General features: G+C 37.2%; 1 protein-coding gene across 4 annotated transcripts in view; it reads right to left on the bottom strand.

Moving 5' to 3' along the window:
* The window catches only part of LRP2 (LDL receptor related protein 2), a 133,257-nt gene that overhangs the window by 38,271 nt on the left and 70,744 nt on the right, over positions 1-24,242 (bottom strand). For all 4 annotated transcript variants that reach the window (XM_064514893.1, XM_026093805.2, XM_064514891.1 and 1 more), the window contains 16 exons: positions 21,798-21,964; positions 18,517-18,660; positions 17,379-17,488; positions 16,062-16,239; positions 15,497-15,710; positions 14,776-15,015; positions 14,080-14,268; positions 11,924-12,844; positions 10,558-10,723; positions 8,825-8,983; positions 6,680-6,969; positions 5,470-5,673; positions 4,825-5,067; positions 3,220-3,345; positions 1,416-1,535; positions 525-656 (listed from right to left, as the gene is read on the bottom strand). In XM_064514893.1, coding sequence (XP_064370963.1) covers positions 525-656; positions 1,416-1,535; positions 3,220-3,345; positions 4,825-5,067; positions 5,470-5,673; positions 6,680-6,969; positions 8,825-8,983; positions 10,558-10,723; positions 11,924-12,844; positions 14,080-14,268; positions 14,776-15,015; positions 15,497-15,710; positions 16,062-16,239; positions 17,379-17,488; positions 18,517-18,660; positions 21,798-21,964 — 3,603 coding nt within the window. The remainder of the gene's footprint in view (positions 1-524; positions 657-1,415; positions 1,536-3,219; positions 3,346-4,824; positions 5,068-5,469; positions 5,674-6,679; positions 6,970-8,824; positions 8,984-10,557; positions 10,724-11,923; positions 12,845-14,079; positions 14,269-14,775; positions 15,016-15,496; positions 15,711-16,061; positions 16,240-17,378; positions 17,489-18,516; positions 18,661-21,797; positions 21,965-24,242) is intronic.

Here is a 24,242-nt window from a genome sequence, read left to right on the forward strand (position 1 = left end):
ATCACCACTTTCTTTGAAGTATTTTGTGCTCCAGGGAGCAGAGGGAGCACCACTGAACTGAAATAGGACAAAGACTTCAAGTGTATCCAACTGCTGTTAAAGGTATCAAGAAGCAAAATCAGGCTTCCTGGACCTTCTTTCCTTTGTTCACCCTCTGAACAGCCATGCTTTTTTTGCTCACTAATACATAAAGATACTATGTCAAAACCATGTGGATATTAATATGCACAAAATGCAGGGTGCGATGATCAGTGAACTTCAGACTGCTGAAGATGCTTTTGTTGCCCAGATGATATAAACAAACCAGGTTATTTACATCTCCATTCCAACTCACTAATTCAAAGATGAGCACCCACAAAATTAGAACAATTTTTTTTTTAAACCAGAAAAATGTAAAATTTTAGTTCATACTACCTCGTGCTTAACGTTTACCTTTATGGACAGAAAAACTGTCAGAGATTTTAGAGAAAATGCCAGCAGGTCGAACAGAGAAGGTGAAGTATCTCTTTGGATTAGACACCTACCACAATTGTGTCTTTGATCCTCGTCACTCATATCCCCACAGTCATTATCACCATCACAGATCCATGTTGCTGGGATACATCTGCCATCATCACACCTGAACTGGTCGCTTGAACAAGTCCGCACTTGGGGCTCTTAAAAATGAACACAATAACTCTGCTTGTTAAACTAACTTGCACTGCCATGATAATCTACTGAGGAAGGTATTTTAGGGAGAAGCTTATGATACTGAAATGTAGAATGGAAGCTTATGTATAAGAGACTAAATGAAATATTACATGCTGAGATAAGGAGAACAGCTCCTCTTAATAGCCCAGAGTTTCCCTCTAGGTCAACTATACTAACAGCTGCTACAAGTACTGTACTGTTTGGATTATCAGGCTGTCAATCTTGCTAAAGTTCAGAAGTAGCTTGCTCAAGAAACCTGAGACCAGAAAACTAAAATATGAAGACAGGATTAAATTTAACATGAACACATCAGTCAGTACATAATGACCCTGATTTAACTATTATTTATGAACTGAGGATCTAAAGTTGATGTAAGCTGCAAGACATCTTCTTAAGCTAAAGATGTCTTTAAAGATGTGGCAATACTTGCCACCTCTCATCAGTTGACTCACCACCATTACAGTTTTATGAAGACACAGGAGGCTTTACATCAAGAGTTATCCATTGTGGCAGTTAAGAGGATTCATATTCCACACAGAACCTGTAGTAAAATTACTGACTCAGATTACTCAGTGACTCAGATTACTTAAAGCCACTGAATAAACTGCAGAAAATACTTAGTTTCCATCTTCAATGGATCCAAACTATTGCCTACAAAAGAAACTATTGATTTCCCATAGCCCATCTTGTTTTTCAGTATACACATCTTTTGAGCATACACTTACCACAAGAGGCAGGTTCATCAGAGCCATCAGCACAGTCTATTCCTTGATCACAGTACCAATGAGCAGGAATACAACGTCCCGACGTACAACGAAACTCACTATTTGTGCAAGTCAGTGAGACTGGAAGAAAAAACCTATGTATGACTTCTTTCTTTCTGTTACCCTTCCAACTTGTTTTAAGTTGCTTTTGAATCCATGTTATGCAAAAATATTACAGACCCCAAAAAAGAAAGAGAAAAGATTATGCTAGGAAGGATGTCTTTCCATTGTCTATCGGCAAAGAGTTCTTTGTACAAATTAGCTTGACTTTTCTATGCAAGAATGAAACTAATTCTCTCCTTAGGTATATGTATCAGCTTATAAGGGGACAGAATTTGCCATGGAAATAAGATTGCACACAGTGGTTATAAATATGCTCTACATTTATATTTGAGACTTGTGCACAAGAAACTGAACACAGTCCAGTGTCCTCATTTCTCTAGTGCCCTAATCAGGCAGTAGGAGACTTTAGGCTTTACAAGCAATCAGAATGGGAAAGTAAGGAAGTAACATCTCATGGCAGATACTGCTTTCCTTGTTCTCCCACTCATTCTTCTTGACTTGCAGGTAGGAATCTTTTCTTAATGCCAGTGACGAACTGTAGACTGAAGACTGTAACACTGAATAGTTCCAGCCAAGCACTGCGCAAATATTTCTTCTTGTATTCTGGCAGAGCCCTTTGAACCTGGTACGTATATTGGGCTTGATAATTTCTTCAGTAGTTACTGATATTTTCCTGTACCATGTGATGGTTCCAAGATACCAAAAAGGACCTAGCCTGGCCTTCTGATTGCTCTTAGATGTGTCATTAATGATGGAGAGTAACATGCTCGCTTAGCAAGATCTTTGAGCTTCTTTCATCCCCCATCCTCCCTTTCTCTCATTCTTTCTTTCCCCTTTCCCTGCACTTCTCAATTTAAGGATCAGTAATCCCAGTGCTGCTGGGGACTTAAGCTGTGGAAGGGATGAAGCACACCTTTCATGAGCAGAACAAGACTCACTCTGTCTGTATATACAGCGACATTTTCTTTGACACATAGAGGTCAATGCACAAAGTGGCCACATTCAGGTACAAAAACTGAACTCATGTTTTAGAAAGATTATGGCATAGCTACTTCAAGGCAGGTAATGTCAGGAAAATTAGTGCAAGCAAAAATAATCCAGTCAGACAGTACTAAAAGTAAATCACTGTCTATAAATATCTGTTACCTTTTACAAATTGATCCAAGACATTTTTACCTGGGACAAGCACTACCGAAAAACAAATGTGTGCTCTAGTAAGGAATGCTACTTCCTAATTAAGGCTGATAGAAAACTAGATGCTTTTGTACAGTAACTAGAAACTACAATGAAAGATGAAACATATGGTACAGTATACACAGCCACATGAAAGAGCTAAAGGAAACTACATTTAACTTCATTTGATCATAGGAAAAAATAACCTAGTTTTAAAGTTCCAGAAAAAGGCAATTCACTATAACGGTTCAGTTCCAATAACCCCATAAAAATATAAAAGTACAGGCCAGAGCAAGCGAAAGGAATAATCCCTCAAATGGCACATAAAAATGCTGCAAAAAATGATGCTCATTTTTACTAGATAAAAGCACAATTTAGATAAATGAGAGGTACAGTGTATATACCTTACAAATCTACAGTATTACAAAAGGGTAGATGTTCTCAGAACAGTCAGGGTTATGTTGACGGCAAGGAGCAGTGGAATAAATGATTGAAGTGCAGGAAGGTAACTGAGGGCCTATTAACTTACCACAGTGAGTAGGGCTCTCATCACTCATATCTCCACAGTCATTATCACCATCGCACAAATATGTTCGAGGTATGCAAATGTTTGTGCTTTGACATTTTGTAAAACCAGATTGGCAAGTGCGCTCCGCTTTAAGGAGAGAAAAAAAAGCAAAAATTATTAAGAGCTGCTTTTTTTAAAAAAAAAATACCACTAAGCTGTATCTCATTGAAAGATACATAATATTGTTAAAAAGAGTCCCATCTGTTGGAACTCCAATTACATTTTTTGGTCATATACGCAGGTCATATACGCTAATTCATTGTCAGCTGCACCCAAAGGAGACCAAGAGGCTTTAAAATGGCTGAAGTGTCTTTAAAACTTCTAGGCCGAGACACCTGCAAATGGCCTCTTCCCATTGAAAACAACAGCACATTAAAAGCAAAGTAGAATTCTGTGTGTTTTCCTTGACATCCTCCTCTTCAGTACTGGATAATCCTAGGTTTCCTCGGAAAATGGAAATCTGAATGAAAATGAAACCCATGAATACATGATGATAATGAAAATGATAATGAAAATACAAACCATTTTCCTCTCATTTCTGTTCAAATGCTATAATGTATTTTTATTGTTCATGCTATATGGAAACAATTAGGCAATCACTCTTATTGGCAAAAATGCTGACAAAAACATAATTGAAGAAACACATGCCAATACTTGGGGGTGAAGGAATGTAAATTGACATGTATTCACATTCACAAGTAATGCCTGCTTTTGCAATGAACTGGTACTATGTGAATCAGCAGATCAATCATAAATGACTAACAGAGAAAGAATTCTACAAATTTGGATTTCACTGAGAATAAAAAAAAGAAGTGAATCACAAATCATAAATATATTTCAAAAAATCAGTGTGCACACAAAGATGTAAAAAGCACACTCATCTCTAAATACATTTTCCTCACTATTTCTTTAACTCCAGCTATAAGTTTTCCATTGAAGGACTTAATGCTGGTGGCAAACACATACTTAGCTTAAGTGCATTGGTAATCAATATTGAATTAATCACAGTTTATATTTTTAGGAAAACTAACATATTTCATGTTTTACTGATGACTTTCAAGATATATAGGGAATATAACTTAAATAAAACAAATATAAACTATGTCTGTAAAGTAATCACAGTATTCACTCCTGCTGAAGAAAATCATTATAATTAATATAGCATGATACAAACTTAACAATAAAAATCCACTGTCAAACTCAAGGCAAATCCTGCAAAAATATAAGCCCTGCGTTGGATTCATCTGAAATAATTCTGTTGAAGTCAATGGGATTACTCGCAATACCACACATATTAAGCACTGCATTAGTATGTGTTGGGTCAAGGCTGGCTATTTAAACTGATAGTTATTATGTAAAATCTCACATTACTCAGGAGTGTATCTTTTAACAATTTAGTCTGCTTCAAAATAATAGAAAGCCAAATATGTAATGTAAATAAATAACCTTCTATCCTCTTTACTGATTGTGTCATAATTCTTCACAACCAAAAAAAGAAAAAATTGCTGCTTCTTTGGTCTAAAGAATCAGACTCAAATATACAATAGGTAATTAGGATGAACTTACGGCAATTTCTCTCATCGGATGTGCCATTATCATAACAGTTGTTTACCCCATTGCAGACATACTGAAGAGATATACACCTTCCATTATTGCAGGTAAATTCTGTATGGGAGTCACAAGTTCGGAACAGGCAGCCAACCTCATCACTGTTGTCTCCACAGTCATTGTAGTGATCACAGCGGTAATGATAAGGTACACATCGCCCATTGCCACAGGTAAAAGCTGTTGGCTGACAAGTATGAAAAGCTGCAGGAAATAAAAAAGAATAATAAAATACATGGATAAAATGCAATCTCAGTTCTCTGACAAAGTAGCAAGTAAAATCACAATATTTCTCTTTTTACCTGCCAGGGCAAACACAGCAGCAAAACGGACTGCATGAAAAGTAAAATACACATTTGAATTAAACAAAGTAGAAATTGGGTATGCATGATACAAAGTCAAACCTAAAGCTCTTCTAGATTCTACAGCAAATCTATTGCCATGCAGACCTCATGATGTAAAACAAAGTCTGAGAGCAGGCAAGGGATTATTTCTGATATAAAGCCACATGATGCAAGCCCATGATCATAAAACCATAAAAGCGATACTGAATATAGTATAGGCAGGACAGAAACTACATCATTTTCTCGTGTGTTAAATGCTTACCACACACATGCTCTAGCTCATCACTGCCATCACCACAATCATTGTCGTTGTCGCATTTCCACCGCTCTGAGATACAGTGCCCGTTAAGACATGTGAAGAAACCAGCATCACACCTGGTACCATTATCCACAATACAGTGCTTGTTATTATTAGCTAAATACCAGCGACCTTCAGAGGGACATTGACATTCTGCACCAGCTGGACCTAAATTTATGTTTGACAGTAAGGAACAACAACAACAAAAATGCAAAGATATTTAGTATTGATGCTTTAGATGGGCTCCTATGAAACCATTCACAGCTATAACACTGTGAAATGCACTGAAATTCTTGTAACTTCTGTAAGATCTATCTGCTTAGATAGAAATGTGGCTATTGAGGCAGATTTTTATCTCAGTTAAGCATATGCAAACCCATTAAAATCCAGAAGGGTTATTTCAGAGTCCAATAGAGGAACTGAGATCAAAACTTGGAATATCTTAATGTTTGCTTGCTGTCCAAATACTTTCTGGGTGGCAGAAAGACAGCACCTGATGCTTTCAAGTATCAGAGATACGTCGGGTGAGGCTTTACCCTCAAAATTAAAACAAGATTTTCAAAACTTCCATACACTGAACTAACTGATCTTCTCAAAATCAATGCGAAATCAAGTTGTCTTCAGGCGAGATAGATTTTTAAAGGCATTTAAGACACTAAAGATGAAAGCAGCCCATGAATGGGATTTTCCAAAGTCAAGGATCCTAACTCCCAGAAACACACACCACACTAATCAGCCATGCGGCAGATATGCTTTTGGGGGAACAAACTTTTCCTGGTCATCTAGATTAACGACCTGTTGCAGCACTTTGGTTCTCTCCTTGCATGTGCACCCAAGTCTTAAGCTACAAAACGGACAATTATTTCTCACCACAGAGATATAAGTTAGAATCCCGGGAGAAGTGTTTTGGTTTAAATTAAGGAAACTTACAATTTTTATTTGTGAAGATTCGCAGACACAACGTCTGGTATGTTGGCCAAAGTACCATGACCCTGAACTGGAATCATTTTCATTGTACTATATTAATAAAATAAATATTAAACATCTATATACATGTATATTTGTTTTAATTATGAAATATTTCAGCTGTGCCCATGTGACTATCCACTGTTATACTGTGAGTTCTAATACAGGTAATATTAACTGCTTACAGTCATCAAGCATAATAGCTTACCTGGTGCACAGATGTGACTGCAACCACCATTGAACTGGTTGCAAGGATTGGTACACTGCTGCTGCTTACTCTTTGCCCAAACATGAATATCCATCGGTCTCTGTGGCAGATTCATGATCATTACAATCTGATCTGAACCATCATACTTATTAGCTCGGTAAATGCTTCGTGTGTTCCAGTCTGTCCAATAAATGTGCTGATCAAACAACGTCATTGCAAATGGATGCAGAGCAGTGCTAACAATTATCTCACGGTTTGTACCAGTGAGTGTGCATCGCTCAATCTTCTGCCTAAAATAATAAAGATACGATGACAACTTTTCCTGTCTTTTAACAGGACTTCTAAAAAGTCTTTTAACTTTTATATAAACAATGCCTAATTAGCCCTGCAACTAGTAACCACCATTTCAGTAATGTGCACCAATGTCAAAGTGTAGGGTGTTGTTAACCCATACTTTCCAGTAGTAATGCAAAGTAGCAAGTCTGCAATACTGACACAATAATGTACTGTAAGTAATCAGTTTACAGACTGAAATGTTTGAACAACTACTTTATTGAGAGCTAAAATGAATTTTAAATTTCATAAAAGAGTACGCTGTTGGAACGGGTGTGACATTAATGACTTCTTGTACAGGAGAAGAACAACAGACCCAAGAAATGGGAAATGTTTTCATCTCTCTTTTATCTTCTGCAGACCCAAATTCACACAACCAGGAAATACAAGCAAATCCCTGAAATTATAAATACACACTTTCTGCTAGTTCTCGCATATGAATAGAGAAGGGGAAAAAAAGAGTTCTAATATATAGTATGCACATATATATAATAAACACACATTTCTTCCTAGTTAATCTTCCAGTTCTGATTCTACCTTACAAATAGTATTTGCAATGATAAACAAAAAAAACAAGATCTCAAGGATCTCCAGAAATTTAGGTCTCCAACATCAAGTTCTGCAATAGCCATGTTCCCGATTTACGTGGCCCACTCTTCACTTGCCACAGACCATGCTGCTGACTCAGGACTACCTTGTCACTAGCTGTCCCCTTCAGCCATTTCTACTCTAATGACCACTTCAGCAAAGGCCAGTGTGGGAACAAAAGATATGCTGATTCTAGGAGACTCAATGTACACTTTTCAGGCAAAGACATTATTTCTGAAAGTTGTTTGTAAGACCACAAATGTTAGACACTCCTTTAACCACACATATTCCTATTGGAGGTTGTTCAAAGATTCTTTGCAATGAGGATAACACGTGAAGAATTCCTCTAGTAATAGATGAGTTTTTTGAAAGAGAGACAAAGAGCTTTACAGAAAAGAACAGGACAGAGTTAAATGCTGAAAGTGAGATGAAGTACCACCAGCAAATTGAAGACAGCAGAACAAGCATGAACATGGATAAAGGCTGCTCCTTGACTCCAGTTTCCAACATCTTGCTGATCAGACCAGTAACACTATAATGTTAGCATGGCAAGGCTGCCAACGGCTTACTGACAGAAAGAATAGACTTCAGTTTGTCTCTGCTCCATCAAGCATGCCATCATTCAATTGTCCTGCTCTTAATCCTCAACTCTAAAGAGCAGAAAAAGGTAGGGCAGTGTGTATGTTTATGAAGGCATAAAGCTTGAGGTGCTGGGTGGTGTTTATGGAATGACAATGGAATGGAAAAATTCTCTAAGAAGCTGTGGTGCCTTTCACACACAAGCTTTGGAAAAGAATGGCTCCACGCAAGATAAGGAAAAGGAAGTTGTGGGACTAAAGATGTCATACCCTGGTCTTTTTCATCCTGTTAGCAGCTTCTCTCCCCATTCATCATGGAATGGCCAATATCTCTCACCTAGAAATTCTCAAGTGTCTAGTGTTGTTGTTGGAGACTACAAGAGGAAGCTCCACCCTTCACTTCAAGCCACCAAAAGAGTTCTCACAAAAACTCAGAAACACTCCAACAACTTAGTGTTCACAGTAAAAAAAATCACTTGAACTTATTTTATCTAACTCCAAGGCAAATGTTTTAAGTAGTTTTTAACATTCTATAATACAAAGTATCAAATTAAATTGAAAAAAAGAGGGGGGGGAAAAGATGAAAAATAAATAAAGGATAAAAAGTAATCTGATGTAAATCAACAAGCATGCTATTGATACATACAGATTTGCATCAGCCCAGTATAGCTGCTGTTCTTCATAGTCCAGGGTAAGCCCATTTGGCCATATCAAATTGGTGCTCACAATAGGTGTTCTGAAGTTTCCTCCAAGTGTAGCTCGTTCTATCTTTGCATTGGAACTCCAGTCAGTCCAGTACATGTACCTGCCAATAAGATGATTGCAAAGTTACATTTTTAGCAAACAGAGCTCACAAAGCTCATATCTACTCCAGCAGGTATCTCCACCCTGGCCTCTCCCATTGAAGTGAAGAATACAGAAGTACAAGCAAAGAACTTCTTCCTCTATTCTGACCCACTTTTACAAGGGGATTTCCAGCGGGAATAACAGGACTCCACTAGAATGAACTTCAGAAAGGTTTTTCGAGCTCCTGTGAGAATCCTGTGAAGTCAGTTAAATCTTTTTCTTATCTTTCTTCATTTGTAATACAGTGTAATACTGCCCCCAGTCTCTCAGGGATGTTTTGATACTAAATATCTGAATAGTTCTGAGGCACTCAAGAAGTACAATAGAAGGCAAAGATCAGGTAAGACTAAACAGACAGATCTCTTTGCCCTACCACCTGATCATCAAGATACAATATTTTTGAGGAATCCTTGGTTCAAACAAAAACCCTTTATTTCCTCTGTGTAGCCCAGCAAAGGGTTAGTTGCTTGACAAACATCTGCTTTGAAAATCATTGTCTCATTTACCTGCAGTATCTGACTCCAGTCTTCACTTAGTAGAGCCTCACATACTGCACTAGACCTATCACTTCCAGCTGCCTCACACTATTTCAGATTGATTGTATATTTCTAACATACAATCTATGTGTTGCCTCGCATTGCACAGGAGCATACGAATCAGTAAATCAGACTGTTCTCTCCTATTGCTAACATACCAAGATTTGCTGGAAATTTCAGATCTGTCAGAAACCTCCCCCTCTGTTTTTCCTCTAAAAACATTTTGGCACATACTTTATCCCTGCTGTCCATGTGGAAACAGCCTATTCTTCACCCATTTGATAACTTCATTGCCAGAGCTCAGTATCAGAGAAATCTATATTTGGTCTTCTCTCTCTACATTTTTTAATATTACTGCATAAATATTTCTGAAAAAGAGTGTTATGGTTGCATAGTCAGTCACTTCAGAAGCTAAGTGAATGCCAGAATTGCTTGGTTCTAACCCTTCTGCTCCCTGCTCACACAGCTCTGGCACTAGGAGTTAGGGTACTGGTCATTCCTTGGTTCTCCTTCTGATGCCCAAAGCTGCCAGAACTACAGCTGCAGAAAAAGTCCTGCAGCACTGGATGTATGCCCAGCACAGAAAAACTCTTCAGTTAACTTGACTGACAAACCAATTCCATTAACTTCACTGACAAACCTAGGGTTTACTGAGCACGTATAAACATGGAGCTTTCTCAAAGTTAAACTAGCCAAGTGTAAATCTTTTTTTTTTTTTTATGGAATAAGCACTCAATAAATTTCAAGCTCTTACTCCCAAACAAAGGCTTCTAGTCCAAACACCTACACTCATTGAGAAATGTTCTAAAAATCTCAGAAGAAAATTCAAATCTCTGAGGCTGAGATCAACTCGGGAAATTTAAACAAAGATTTACATCTCAAACAGTTATTTGTAGCTGGAACCTAGGACTTAGAAAAGGAAGTACCAGGCAGTCTTAAAGCCCGAACTACAGTTTTACCTGCAATCAAAATATAGTATACAAAGTGCAACACATACCCTCTGCAGGGATCTAATACAATGGCTCTTGGTCGTGGAACCCGGGCAATCACCGTGCGGTTAGAGCCATCCACAGCCATTGAGCTGATAGTCTGATTGAGGTAGTCACTGTAGTAAACTCTGTTATTGATCCAGTCAAAGGCTATGCCATCTGGAGTCCCCAGATCTTAGACACACATGCAAATACACATACAAAAAAAGTTCAGTATAGTACAGTTTCCTGAGATACTGCAATACTTTTCTCCTATTATAATGTGGCGGCTCCAAAGATATTCTTCTCTTTGAAGTGCCATTGGTGTCAATGCAAATTTGCCCATTTAAAATCTAAAGAACTAATACTTTGGACTTAGACAGTTTTTGTGTGTGCAGCAGGGTTACAAAGGGCCTTTTCCTCATGCAGACCTAAGTACTGGTTGATATTCTCCACAAAGTGATATGAATCATCCCTCACTGCATCTCATGCATACAGACAGCTCCAAATAGAGTAGAGATGGATACAGAAAAGACATTCTCATCCTCCTTTTGTACCTATCCTGGAAGGGGACCCAGCCAGTAGGGCAAACAAGCTGTATCCTTGAAGATAGTACAGCAACAGGGAAGACTCAAGATGCAAACCCTTCTGAGCTCATCCAGAGAAGGTGCAGCTCCACACTACCCTTAACAGCAAGGTGTGCTGAAATGAAGACCGAAGATGTCCATCTGTCCAATGTACTCACACAATTTAACAAAACAATTAGCACCAATTACTGCCTTTCTCAAAACACAGTCTGTTGGTCTTTTCAGTCTCTCTCTCAGCTCTGCTTCACGTCACCTCTGACCCATCTCTGAACTGGCCTGATACCTTGCTCTCCCCTCTCTCATCTCACTCTGTTCTGAAAAGCTGCTCCTCCTGCAACATCCACAGGAATCTGATTGGCATTTAACAGCAAGTCTCGGGGAAAACTGGAGATTGTCCATAATCACACTCATTCAAACATTTTAACAAACTAAAACACTACAATAGCCAACATCTTCACAGGCATTTAAATTCTATATTAACAAACCTGATTTTTCTTTTTATACTGATAAAGTGAGAGTATCTTTTTGTTTTTGTATGGTACTTGCTTTAATTTGAGAACTATTAAAAATACGTAATAATATTTAACTAGTTTTACACTTCCATTTCATTGCAATCAAAATGAAATAAGGATCTCAAAAGAGAAAAAAAAAGAATCAGAAGAGTCAAAAGGAAGATTTAATCAGATATCTTAACTAAACAGTCTACCTGGACCAATAGAATAAAAATATCAGCTGAGGTAGCAGGTAGGTGCTGCAGTCCAGTTTTTGCAATATCCAATTACTTTGAATCACATTTCAGTGCACTTACCTGATGCAACTACTGTTGGACTGCCAATTCCTGAGTAAATACTAACATAACTGATTCTTCCCGTCCCTGAAGAAGAACTTTGTGTAAAATATATTCGGTTGTTTATGCTGTCAAAGTCTAGGGCCACTGCAGTTCTTAAAACATTGACTGTGCGGAAGGGGGGACTGTGATTTTCAGGATCCAGGTGGATGCTTCTGAGGGCATTCTCAAGGGCAAAAATCAAGTAATCATCTGTTGAAATGGAACATCTCTTGCCATCACTGCCTAGCATTCCAAAGGCACAGCCACATTTGGGTGTTTGCAAATCAGGCAGGGCAAAACACAGATGGGAACAGTCTCCATTGTTCTCCAAACAAGGATTGTTGTTGATGTCAAGGGGTGAACGTGACTGAAAATCACTGTTGTAAATGGTAACATCCCTTAGCCAATTAATGTTGTCTCGTATAACAGTTGGCTGATCTGTATTGCCTGGCTCCTTGCTGGCTTGGAAGACCTTCTTCAGGTTCCTATCCACCCAGATCATGGAATTTCCAAAGACAGTGATACCATATGGAGTTGGATAGCGGCTGCCGTAACGCACAATTTCAACTTCACCACCATCAGGCTGAATTCTTGCAATCATATCTAAGGAATCATCCACCCAGTAGATGTAGCCATTGCTGTGATCTAGGGCCAAACCTCGAGGTGTGACAATGCCCTCAGACACAAGCACTGTTCTGTTGGTGCAGTCAAGAAATGCACGTTCAATCTTTGGATTCTGTCCATAATCTGCCCAGAACAGATACCTGTTTTTTGGGTCTACTACTATGTGCCTTGGCATATCTACTGTAGTTTTAAGCAGAACACGGCGGTAAGTTGTGTTTAAACGCAAAACTTCTATGAAAGTCTCTGTCAGGAAAGCATTTGTAAAATAAAGATTTCCTGCATTTAAAAAGAAAAAACAAAACAAAGCAGAAAAACAAATGGAACGTTAATCAACACCTGAAAAACATGAGCTGATAGATTACTGAACATATAGCTTTAATAAAATGAATAGCCATAAACATCTCATTGGTTAGGAGCATAAGGTTCTTGCCTCTGCCTTCAGGAATCTGAAAGAAAAAAAGGCACCTAAAATGACAAAAATCAATTAATTTATAAAGCCTCTCTGATTTCCAAGGGGAAAATCAGTTGTACATGTTCAAAATTATGTTAACATAGCCACAGTTTTTCTTTAGAATATTTTTAATCTAAAATATTTAGCACTGGTAAATTATAACTATCATTGGCATGCCCTTCCATACTGCTATCCCTTCACCTTTTACACAGCTATGAAATCCATATTATGGCACGGCATTGTATACAGTAACTAAATTTGTGTAATCAGTAAGAAGGTATGACGCTTAATTATTCTAAAACTCATGCTTATAAGCATACCAAGCAACAGAGGAACTTCTGCAAAATATATATATACATATTCTGTGTGTGTGCGTGCACGCGTGTGTGTGTGTGTGTGTATATATATATAAAGGTAGCAATGGTAATGATAGCTACTTAAAGTTAATGAATAAACACTTTCTAAAGAGTTAATATTTGAATTAATCTATAATCTGTCTGCTTAAATGGAAATGGGAACTGTAAATAGGAAAATTAAAGTTCAAAAACAAAGTACTTCTGCTTTGTTTACTTTTCAGTGTAATTTATTAGATTTCTACACAGCGATCTGAGGGTAGATGAAAGGTCCTTCTTTCCTATCAGAAATGTCATGAAACAACTTTTGTGCACTCTTCTCTCCAGTACCTGTTTCTCACTAATGGTAGGTATACTGATGCACTCAACAGCTACTTATGAATGCACAGGCAAGGAAAGAACATAACTAAGACATGTATTAAAGCAATATCGTGAAAGGAAAAGGCATTATAAATTTGTTCTGTTTAACATTTTTTACCTAGGTCATATATCAAAAGATAGATGAACTTTCATTTTTGTGTGTACACATAAACTTACGAGCCATTCATTAATTCCTCTTGTTTTAAAATCATTTCATAGACACACAATACAAGTTAAAATCATGTATGATTTCCCTTTGAAATAGTTCCATTAGGATCTGTTTATATTAGTCTAAAAATTTTATAATGTGTAAAGAAAAACACTTTCCCAAATTCAGCGATGCTTACCTGCTACCCAGTCAATTGCAATGCCACGAATTCCATTTCGTCCTATTCCATTTGTAATAACATTTCTAAAATAAGAACCATCAGGTTTAATTTTACGTATTGCATTCTGAGAAGAAACTGTGCTGCTGAAGTCACACCAGTAGATGAAACCAGAAGGCATGTGAACATCCACATGAAGTGCATTTCTTCCTAAAATGTTTTGAAAAGTAGTAGTTAATTATCTTTAATATAAACTAATTCGTATAAAAAGCGGTATGCAGGTAAGAAATGAGTTAAGATTTTACATATTCATGGTACAAAAATTATCACCAATTTATAATGCCATGGCATTTTTTCCTGTAAGAGCATTTTCAGATAAAATTCTAATGCATACCATATTGCAGTGTTACAGCTCAGATACGTGGTATTTTGAACACTATGTAAGAGTATTAAGCCATTCAAGTTTAACTTTTACAGTGTGCTAAAATCAAACTCACTATCTACAACTGTAAAAAAAAGAGATTGCCTTCCAAGAAGATAAATGTCAGTAAATGCCACTTCCTTGTACAGATTTGTTACCTGCATAGCGATTAGGTAGCATGCACCCTATTTATCTTGCAGTGCTAAATACAATACATTTGATAATTAATTGGCCAAGTATTAGATTGTTAAAAATTAGGAGTGATGAGATTTTCTCCTACTATAATATTCACATACCTCTTCCTGCCAGTGGTACCATGGCTTCAGAATGATCAGATGTCTCTAAACTAAATCCTTTAATTGCAGAAAGCATAGAAACAATTACAAAAGAACTGTACGGGGAACAGGTTCTGTTATCAGGATTTAGCTGAAAGCCAGTAGCACAGGCACAGGAGAATAATCCACCAGGTACAGGCAGGCAGAGCTGCTGACAAACTCCAATATTATTACTGCAGCCATTTGAGGAACCAGCAGAATCTGTGAAAGACAGACATGGCTACACATACATATTTGAACTGTGTTCATCAGAAACCCCTGCACATATAAAATTAAATTCATATATTTGCAGAGTATTATCAACTAGGTGGCAAAAAGAAAGATTTTACTGCACAATTTAGTACATAACTGTTGGTAATCAATTTGCTGATTTCTTCTCAGCTAAGATGAACACAGCCAAGAATCAGATAAAACTCATAAATTTGAAGCTAACAGTAACAGAATTCATTACTCAGTCAATCTTACATGGATAATTTTATGGTAAAACTACATATGCCAACAGATGCCTTAACTGAATGGTGGAACGACTCTTTAATAAAATCAAGTAAATACTTCTGACACTTTCCTAAAAGCCTTCCTCTAATCGAACAATTTGTTTTGAAAGCACATGCATTCTGTCTCTGAGAGAAGCTGGAGTTTTTACAAGTTGGTATCTTGAAATTCCTCGTTAGCAAACACTTACTGTCTCTGTAATAAACCCGTAGGCACTTCAGTCTTGGGACATTATCTCTCAGTACTACTTTGTTTGCTCCAGTGGACTTGTCGACTCGTTCAATGACTTCATAGTCTCGATCAGTGTAGTAGAGAAAGGTATCATACACAGCAATTCCCCATGGATGAGAAAGATGTACCACCAGAGTCACACGATTTGTACCATCCACATTGCCTTTTTCAATCTAAGAAATCAGTTCAAAGCTCAATATTACATTTATTATAATAAAAGGTCAATGTTATAATACAAAATTAAAATACAATATCTGGTACTAAAACCTCTTCATGCAAAAGGTTTTTATGCACCTTCCATGTAGGAAGGCAAGTGTCATCAGGATGCTAATAATGATTTCCCTTTTTTCATTTAAATTCACCATATATTTTTTCAAGGCAACTGACTGACAACAATCGTCCCGATTTTGCTCAGTCCTGCAACTCCCAGTTATATGAATAAACTGAGGTAACTGAATTAGTCATGAGAACCACAGACAGAGATAAACTAGTAACAAAGCAACTATTAAAAAATTAACTCCTACCATTCCTGTGCTTGTGACAGCCCAGTACAACTTTTGTTCCTTAATGTCAATGGTAATGAACTCTACATGATCAAGGTTGCCAGTGAAGAGGGTTTGTATGCCTGAGCCATCCATGTTTGCACTGGCAACCTTTGCAGGCACTCCACTGTCGGTTCCGTGGTCTGTCCAATACAGCTTCCTGTAATACACAGTCACATCTGTTAGCAAAGCTAGTAACAGAGATCCATGGCCCAGAGTCACTTAACCAAGTGCTTAAATTCATCTCCTTCCTCAGTTAAATGCTTCAGCACATGCTGAATACAGATGGCTTTTGAATCAGGCCCACAATGAAAAACAGATCTTGTTTTACACAAACAATGCTTGTTAAACTAGTTTTAGAAACCCATTTTCTCCCCTGTATGAGCCACAAGGGCTCAGCAGATAAAATCAACAAAATGCTAGTAGCATAATAAGAAAGGAGGAGAGTAACAATTCTTTGCACAGAGGGCTGCAAGATTTCAACAGTGGCTTTCATTCTGATTCAGTGTTAAAACTTCAAGTTTTAAAATTCTGTATGAAACAGAGTTCCTTTATCTGGCTCTGGGGAATACATGCATGGCTCTGGCCTGAGCTGCTGAAGAGAAAACACATACGGCACATGGCAGGCAAAGTCCCAGCTAGGGACAAAGAGAAAAGTAGAAAAAAAGTCAAGCATTGACTCATCTGAAAGCCTGCCGAGTCACCAGCACAACTATCTCATTACTAACATGGTCCTATGGAATGCTGTGATTTTGAAAAAAGCATCGTATTGTAGTTTTGAGTTTTGGTTTTTTTTTAAATCAAACTAGAGCTCTTATAATCCCGTTTACAGACTCCTGTATAGGGTTCCCATTTTGGGAGAAAGCAGTAAAAATCATAGTATTATGCTATTTAAAATGTGTTACTCTTCCCATGTAGTGTGTTCTTCTATCGTAGATAGGCCTCAAGAGACATCAGAAGATATTAGAAAGATGGACTTTATAATTCTCTTTACTCTGATTTCCTATCTTACAGAGATTTTTTTTCCACAGTCATAGTATTCTGAGATCCTTTTTTAATTAAAAAATTAATTTTAACATGTAAGTCTATGGCAATTCAAGGAGATCGACCATTTGACCATCTATGCAACTATTTATGTAGTCATACAATTATTATGTAGGACATAGAAAGAGTATATTAATTCTGCAAAAATATGAAAAAAAAAAGTCAGTCCAGACTGGAATCTGAAGGCCCTAAAAATCAGGAAAAATGTGGAGAAAATACTCATTTGCAAAAACAACAGCAATTTTGGAAATTTACCCTCTTGCTGGATCAACAGTCAAACCAATTGGATTGCCAGCTCCAACAGAGGTACCATCATTGGTAATCAGAGTTTTCCTGTACATTACTTCACCATGCAGCTTCAGGACCTATGCAAGCATTGAAGTCATTTAGAGCATGTAAAATAGAACTTAAAATACATTTTCAAATAAAAAGGAAGGAAGCATAAATCCACAGGCAGCTGAAATTGCAGAAAACTCTTTCAAACACTGTGAAGAAGTACATTGTTCTGTACTCTAACAATCTCCACTAACATGCACCCCCTGAATGAGCTCCCTGCAGCTCAGAAGCTACCTATGTTAGCAATTAAGTATCCTAGGTATAAAAATAGCTTATCTTTCAGCTTCCAAAATACCTTAACAGTATTGCAGGCTGAATGGGTTGACAAAACAATGATTTAAAAAGTATTCCATTTTACTTGTTTAAAATTAGCTGCCTGTTAATTAATAGTGTGTATTGTCTTGATAGTTTAGGACAGGGAAAGTCATGACTGAGCTTATTCACATTCTTTGTTGTATTATATACTGCTTATCCTCTCTTTCCTTATGCTAAATGGCATTTTTATCCTTCACATACCATCAGTCTGCTAGTCTCCAAGAAGTAAAATAATACGACATCAAAGCATTTGGGAGTGGTTCTCACTGCAGTTGATGGCAACATTCCTTCAATGTGATTAATTTTGAAAAAAAATCATACTGCAATTTGAGTTAAAATTAACAATTATTTAACTAAATTAACAGTTAAAGGCATTGTACTGGGATCTTGGATTTCAAGCAAGACTAGTAATAATAATAGTAACTCTAGCATTTGGAGAGTTTGTGTGCATCAAACACCAGGGGCCTACTGACTTGAAGAAAGAAAAGAACCATACACAAATAAAGTTCCAGGAATATATTGCTTTTAAAATCTCTTTGCCTGTGTTCAAATTTAGGTATGATTCTTCATGTTTCCAGATTACTTTCCTTCAGACTATTTGTTTGCATTTTCTAGAAGATAGTTTTAAAATAAGTTTAATTTCAGGAATTTTTCACTAAATATTATAATTGATTTCAAACTGTATATATAGCAGCCAAAAATCTAGGCTTTTATTTTACAATTGTCTTTTTTAAATGATTACCTCAATTGACTGTGTTCCTGGGTTACTGTAATACAGGTTTGCAGATATCCAGTCCAAGGCCAGGCCAATAGGAGTACCAATAACAGCTGCTGGAGCAAAAACGGTCCTATTTGTTCCATCTGACCTCACTCTGTGAATTTCACCCTTGGAAAAAAGATAATGAAAGTGAAAAAATGTCAAGAGCAGCTTCACAAAGAAAATATTGTTTTATTCCAACTGCTCAAGCATTTATTTTATGCTATACTCTTTTCTTAGCTAAAGGAAAATCCCACAGAGATACAGAAATGTATTTGCGCATTCACAAAGCATAAACATGACAAAAATATTATTGTAAATCATAATTATATGTTGTAAAGAAGCATTACAGTTCACCAAGCAAATCAATCTGACTGGCATGAAAAAATGGTTATATAAGACTAAAATGTATATTTTAAAGTTATATACAGTCACATTAATGTGAGTTGCACTTTATTTTCAAAAGATTTTGACTGAGATCCCTCAGTTAACCATCTCAAATACACTTGAAATCTAATATAGGAAAATAAAGAGCATTATCTCTAAGCATAAGCATTTCAGAACCAAATTTTTAATAAACTGTAAAAGCAAGAAACTGGACTAGGATTAGCCTTTCAGCTTTCTTCATAAGGGTAACTCCTGAAGTGACAACCTATGACTTAGAAGTTGAATGGCATTAGCTACACTGTGTGACACTAAAGCATGATATCAACAAGCACTGAACTGAGATGAACCAGAGTGAAGTATAGTGAAACTATCTGAAGTAGCTACTGCAGCTGACCTCCTGAGGTTTTCTCAGATTATGTCAATTTTACAGGAGTTGTACAGAAGTCAGTGATGGGTATGCGACTCTTTCACAATACATACTTAAACAGAACTGGAGTATCAGCAGCTATCACAAAAATTGCTAAGCCTTTTTGACATGGGTTCAGTAGGGTTTGGGGAGCTGTGAGTGAGGGCTGAAATCTGTTTCTCTCTCCTCACCAACTCCTTCCTCCTCCACTAATGCAAGCATGCTGGGGCCTGTCCTGGGAAGACCTCACTTCATGGCAGAGGCGCCCAGGCTGGGACCTACTACCCAGGTCTGTTCTCCTCTGGCACTTTGCTGGAAAGACGGGGGAGCACCACCAACTAGGAAGGGACAAAACCTGCAGCCCACTGCTACAGCCCTGAGTTTGCACCACTGGAAGAGAGAAGCTGCGCACCTGAAATATGCCAATTCAGGAAGGACAGATTGCACATGCCAGGTCAGAACAGAAACAAGCCAGAATCAGGGTTATATCAGCACCCAGCGATGATTTGGTCCATGCACATTTTTAATTGCTTTGTTATCGTTATATCAGTATAATGCCTAATAGAAACATCTGAAGGCAGAATTCAAAATGGCCATTCAGAAAGGAAGCTAAGTTATCTTTTTTTTCCTGTTTTTACTGTTCAACCCCTACTTTGAGAGCCTGATGGATGTACATACAATTTATTCTTTAGCCAGTGCATAGTATCATGGACACTTCAAAGAGAGTTAGAAGGTCTTCTGCCTATCATTGCTGTTCACAATTAAAAACCTATGGAACATGATAACTGAAGATAAAAATACTTGAGAAGTGTTTTTCGAGCAGTATAGGTAGGACTCTGATATTCATCTCTGCCCTGAGTGTGCTTCAAACAGGGTGAACAAGATGATGGATATTTACCTATACCTTCAACTGTTGCCAGCACTGGGACTGAAATTACAGCTACAAACTACGCAAGGATAGACAAACGTCAAGGAAACCCAAACATGCAACAGACGGAGGCAAGAGAGGGTGTTAAAAGAAGAGGCTTTGTGGTAATGGACAAGGACGATAATGAAGAAAGTAGGCAACACACTTCTGTCATCAGAAGCTAGTGAAATAAGTTTTTCAGAGAATAAGCCATGACACAGGTGCCTCAGCTCTGTTGGGAAGCAACAGCAATCTGAGACGTATGGGTCAGGGTTACAGACAAGGGGCACAGCCCATAATCATACCTTTGTCAGGCTGGAGCTCAAGACCTAACTAAAATATAGCACTTACTGCACTCAGCCTGCAGCTGCACCTGGCATTTCACTTGCCAGTTCTGTTAATGGATACACCAGCCCGTGACCTCCTACAGAACTCTTCAACCTTTTGTAAATGTCAGCTGTAGTTGCTGGCTGAGATCTGGCAAGAATATGTTTTCAGACTGCATGGAGGATCAAATAGGTTCCCAAAAACTAGTCTTCTCTCTGGCACAAAGATTTGCTTAAATGAGTCTATTTAAATACCTCATGGGAACTAAATATGCTAATGTAATGAGTAATTTTTAAACTTCTTTTTGAATTAAACCTGGAAAAGGCAAACCAGTTGGGAAAAGACCAAATTAATTCCTTCATGGATGGAAGGTAACAAGTTAGTGTGAATTATTTCTGTAAAGCTTGACTATGGACATTTCCTTATGCTTCTCCAGGACTTAGCACTGCTCTTCTTGTTTTTAAGTTTCCAAGAGCAGATATACTGCTGAATCAGCAGTTTCATTCCATGTCCATCTCCCAGACTTACACAGATTTTTTTTTTTAAGTGTTTATCCTGCAAAGATTGAGATTTTTTGTTGCAAAATAACCTTAAGGAGCGCGCATCGTTCACTAGTTCAGCAAGGACAATCATTAAAAAGGTTCAATCAAACAACTATAATCTAAAATTAAAAATTAATTCAAACTATTTTTTTAGAACTACGAGCCTCATATGTGCTACCTGAAAATCACTGTGGCTTTGCAACCACTTTCTCCTCTTAAAAAAAACAGATGCCTCTGTACTATGCTACTTCATGAAGTACTCAAACTAAAGATTGATCATGCATACATGCAACTTTGTTCCAATGATTAGTGCCACTGTGTCCAGTGTATTGCTCTCATGGAAAAGTGCTCTGACTGTGGAATTAAGCCCTAAGGCAATAGAGAGAAGAAACAGTGGACTATGGCAAAAGGCTGAGAGTATTGTTCTGCCACATGTTTTCTGGTATTCCCTGTTCAGGTCTCTGGCTTAGCCAGAAATAGCATTAATCAAGTATTTCAGTTGAAAAATATGAAAACTAATTTACAAATGAAAATGAGCTGCTTTAACTTATCCTAGGGAAAAAAAAAAGCTTTCTTTCCTTCCAATTATATTCATTAAAATTGTTGCCTGCAATGCTAATATATTTTTAACAAAAACATTATTTTAAAGTAGAAAGTACTACCTTAGTGCAAATTTTGAACAAAAATACTAACTCACCGGATTTTCAACCCAATAAATCATCTGTTCTGTGTCATCAAAGTCAACATCAACACCATTTTGAACTCCTGCTATTGGAACCATGGCATCATTAGTCTTCTCCTCAGGGTTCAGAGAAATTCCATAAATTATATTATCTCTTACAGCAATAAGGAAAGGATGTTCAACTGTGAAAACATGTAATATAATTCAGAATTATGTTCCAATATGTTTCACCTAATCAAAAAACTGGCAATGTGATAAGCCCCCTAGAAGCCCATTCCCTGATGCTGACAGCGGATGGATGAAGGTTACCAGTGATATTTTGTAACCATCTGTGTTTAAGTTTTTTATCTCATTAGGACTGAGGTAGTCAGTTGTTGTAATAGTTATAATATTTAAAGTATCAGCACTGTGCCCAATCACAAAAAATGTGCAAGCAAATTCTAAGAACGTGGAAGTAAACAAGGCTGGACCATTCCTTGGTGGCTAAGGGAAGTAATACATCACTCAATGTCACTGTTCTGAGTACTCTTAAACATAACTGCAGTACTGCATTTTGTTGTTTTATCTTTTGGTAGTCATGCTCTTTTATAGCAAATCTGTTTTTAGGTAAACAGATATCTTTATGCTTACATCATACAAAAAAGGGCATCTAGTCAGGTGATCTGAGGAAATGCATTAGAGAACTTTACAGTGTGAGCCAGCAACCCAAATTCTCCTCTGCAAAGGAGAAGGGGAAGAGCATCTCCTGAACACTAACTCCCTTATTCCTTGTCCATTTGCCCTCGGAGGTCAGAACAAACTCTCTAGCCTCTGTCCACAGGCATAAGCTACCACTTGGGAGGGAACTGGGCTGTTGTCACGGGAAAGGCAGCAGTATCTTACTACTTCTGACATGAAGTGGAGTTTGGGAAGAAGTTATCACTAGACCTTTGAAATATACATTTTGTAACAGATCAAAGACTTGCTGCTGTTGTTGTTTCACTGGCTCTTAATACATTTAGCTAAGTTTTGCAATAAAAATTAATTTTGACACAAAAATCCACAAACCACAGCATAATTGCACTTTTCCAAAATTCTTCTCCCCACTCTTCTCTGGCAGCAAAAACTATTTATCAAATTTAACACAAGTTTACATATTGTTTGTCTCAGCACAAAATCAAAATTTTGGCAAATAATTGCCTGAAGACATTTAGCTAGTTCTAATTCTGAAATTCCTGTGTGTCTTCCACTTTATTTTTTCTACAACTGCGGCAGGCCAGTGCCCTCTTACAAAATGTGTGTGTGGAGCAGCTAAATTCATGTGAAAGTGTTTCAATGCACATAAGATTCCAGAGTCATTATTCCCTCTCAAACTGTACACAGTACACCACTGCCAAATCCTGTTCAAACACAGATACGGTACTCAAACTGGGCTAGACAGTGCTTTTGTTTCAAAAGTCTGAGAGTCTCATTAAAACTATGAGCAACAAACCAATTACATTCAACAGAAAATTTTTGGTGGTTCTTTTTGTTAAATTTAACACCTATGCAAATTTGCATAGTCTGATTCCTCTTCATTCATATAAAGGGCAATAGATTCATTTTGATGAGCTATCCAGACCTAAAATCAGTGTAGCTTAATCAGATCCATGTAACATCCTTCGTACAATTGTTACATTTAATACAAATTTACATGATAAATGATAATCCATGTAAAATTAATGTATTATTATATTAAATGTACAAAATACTAAATTTAGAGTACTAATGTAAGAGTGCAAGATCCACAAATTCCTTGTTTTGTTTTCAGGCCAGTTTGCTACATAACCATCTTTATTAGAAACATCGAAAAGTAGTTTAAAGTAAAATAACTGCAAAAGCAACCTTATAATATTAGCATTCTTGGTCTTATATAAAGCAAGAAATGGTGCAATCCTATCTCAATACTTTTTCATCAACACGAAGCTAGCAATATTCAATATGCTAATTAAGCATGCAGGGGCCATTGTGTTATAGAGAACACTGGGCAACCAAATGCATGTAGCTCAGTTTAATCTTTCTGCTGAAAGTTTGTGCTGGCATACTAAGCTAAACAATGACAGCAAGGATTAGGATCATAGAAAATATCAGAAGAGAAACGGCAAATGCCTATTCTTCTGTAATCATTAGCAATAACTAAAATCTTTTACCATGAAAAGAATCAGCAAAGTTTTATGACCTTTGCTGATGAGCCAACATTCAGCAAACCCATTATTTAAAAGAATCACGCCAAATTGTAGACGTTTTCTACAAACTTTTAAATGTATACATTTCATCCAAGAATAAAGAACAAGCCCATGTATTTTCAAAGAATTGTGCTTTGGAGGAGGACATTTCTATTTCTCCCTCATACAATTTATATTGAACAATTATGGAACTTATAAAAAGGGTCACACCAGCACCTAATTAGATACAGGGAACTTAACACATCACTGCTGGGAA

This window comes from Dromaius novaehollandiae, chromosome 7 (genome assembly GCF_036370855.1).
Source record: "Dromaius novaehollandiae isolate bDroNov1 chromosome 7, bDroNov1.hap1, whole genome shotgun sequence".
NCBI classification, from domain to species: domain Eukaryota; kingdom Metazoa; phylum Chordata; class Aves; order Casuariiformes; family Dromaiidae; genus Dromaius; species Dromaius novaehollandiae.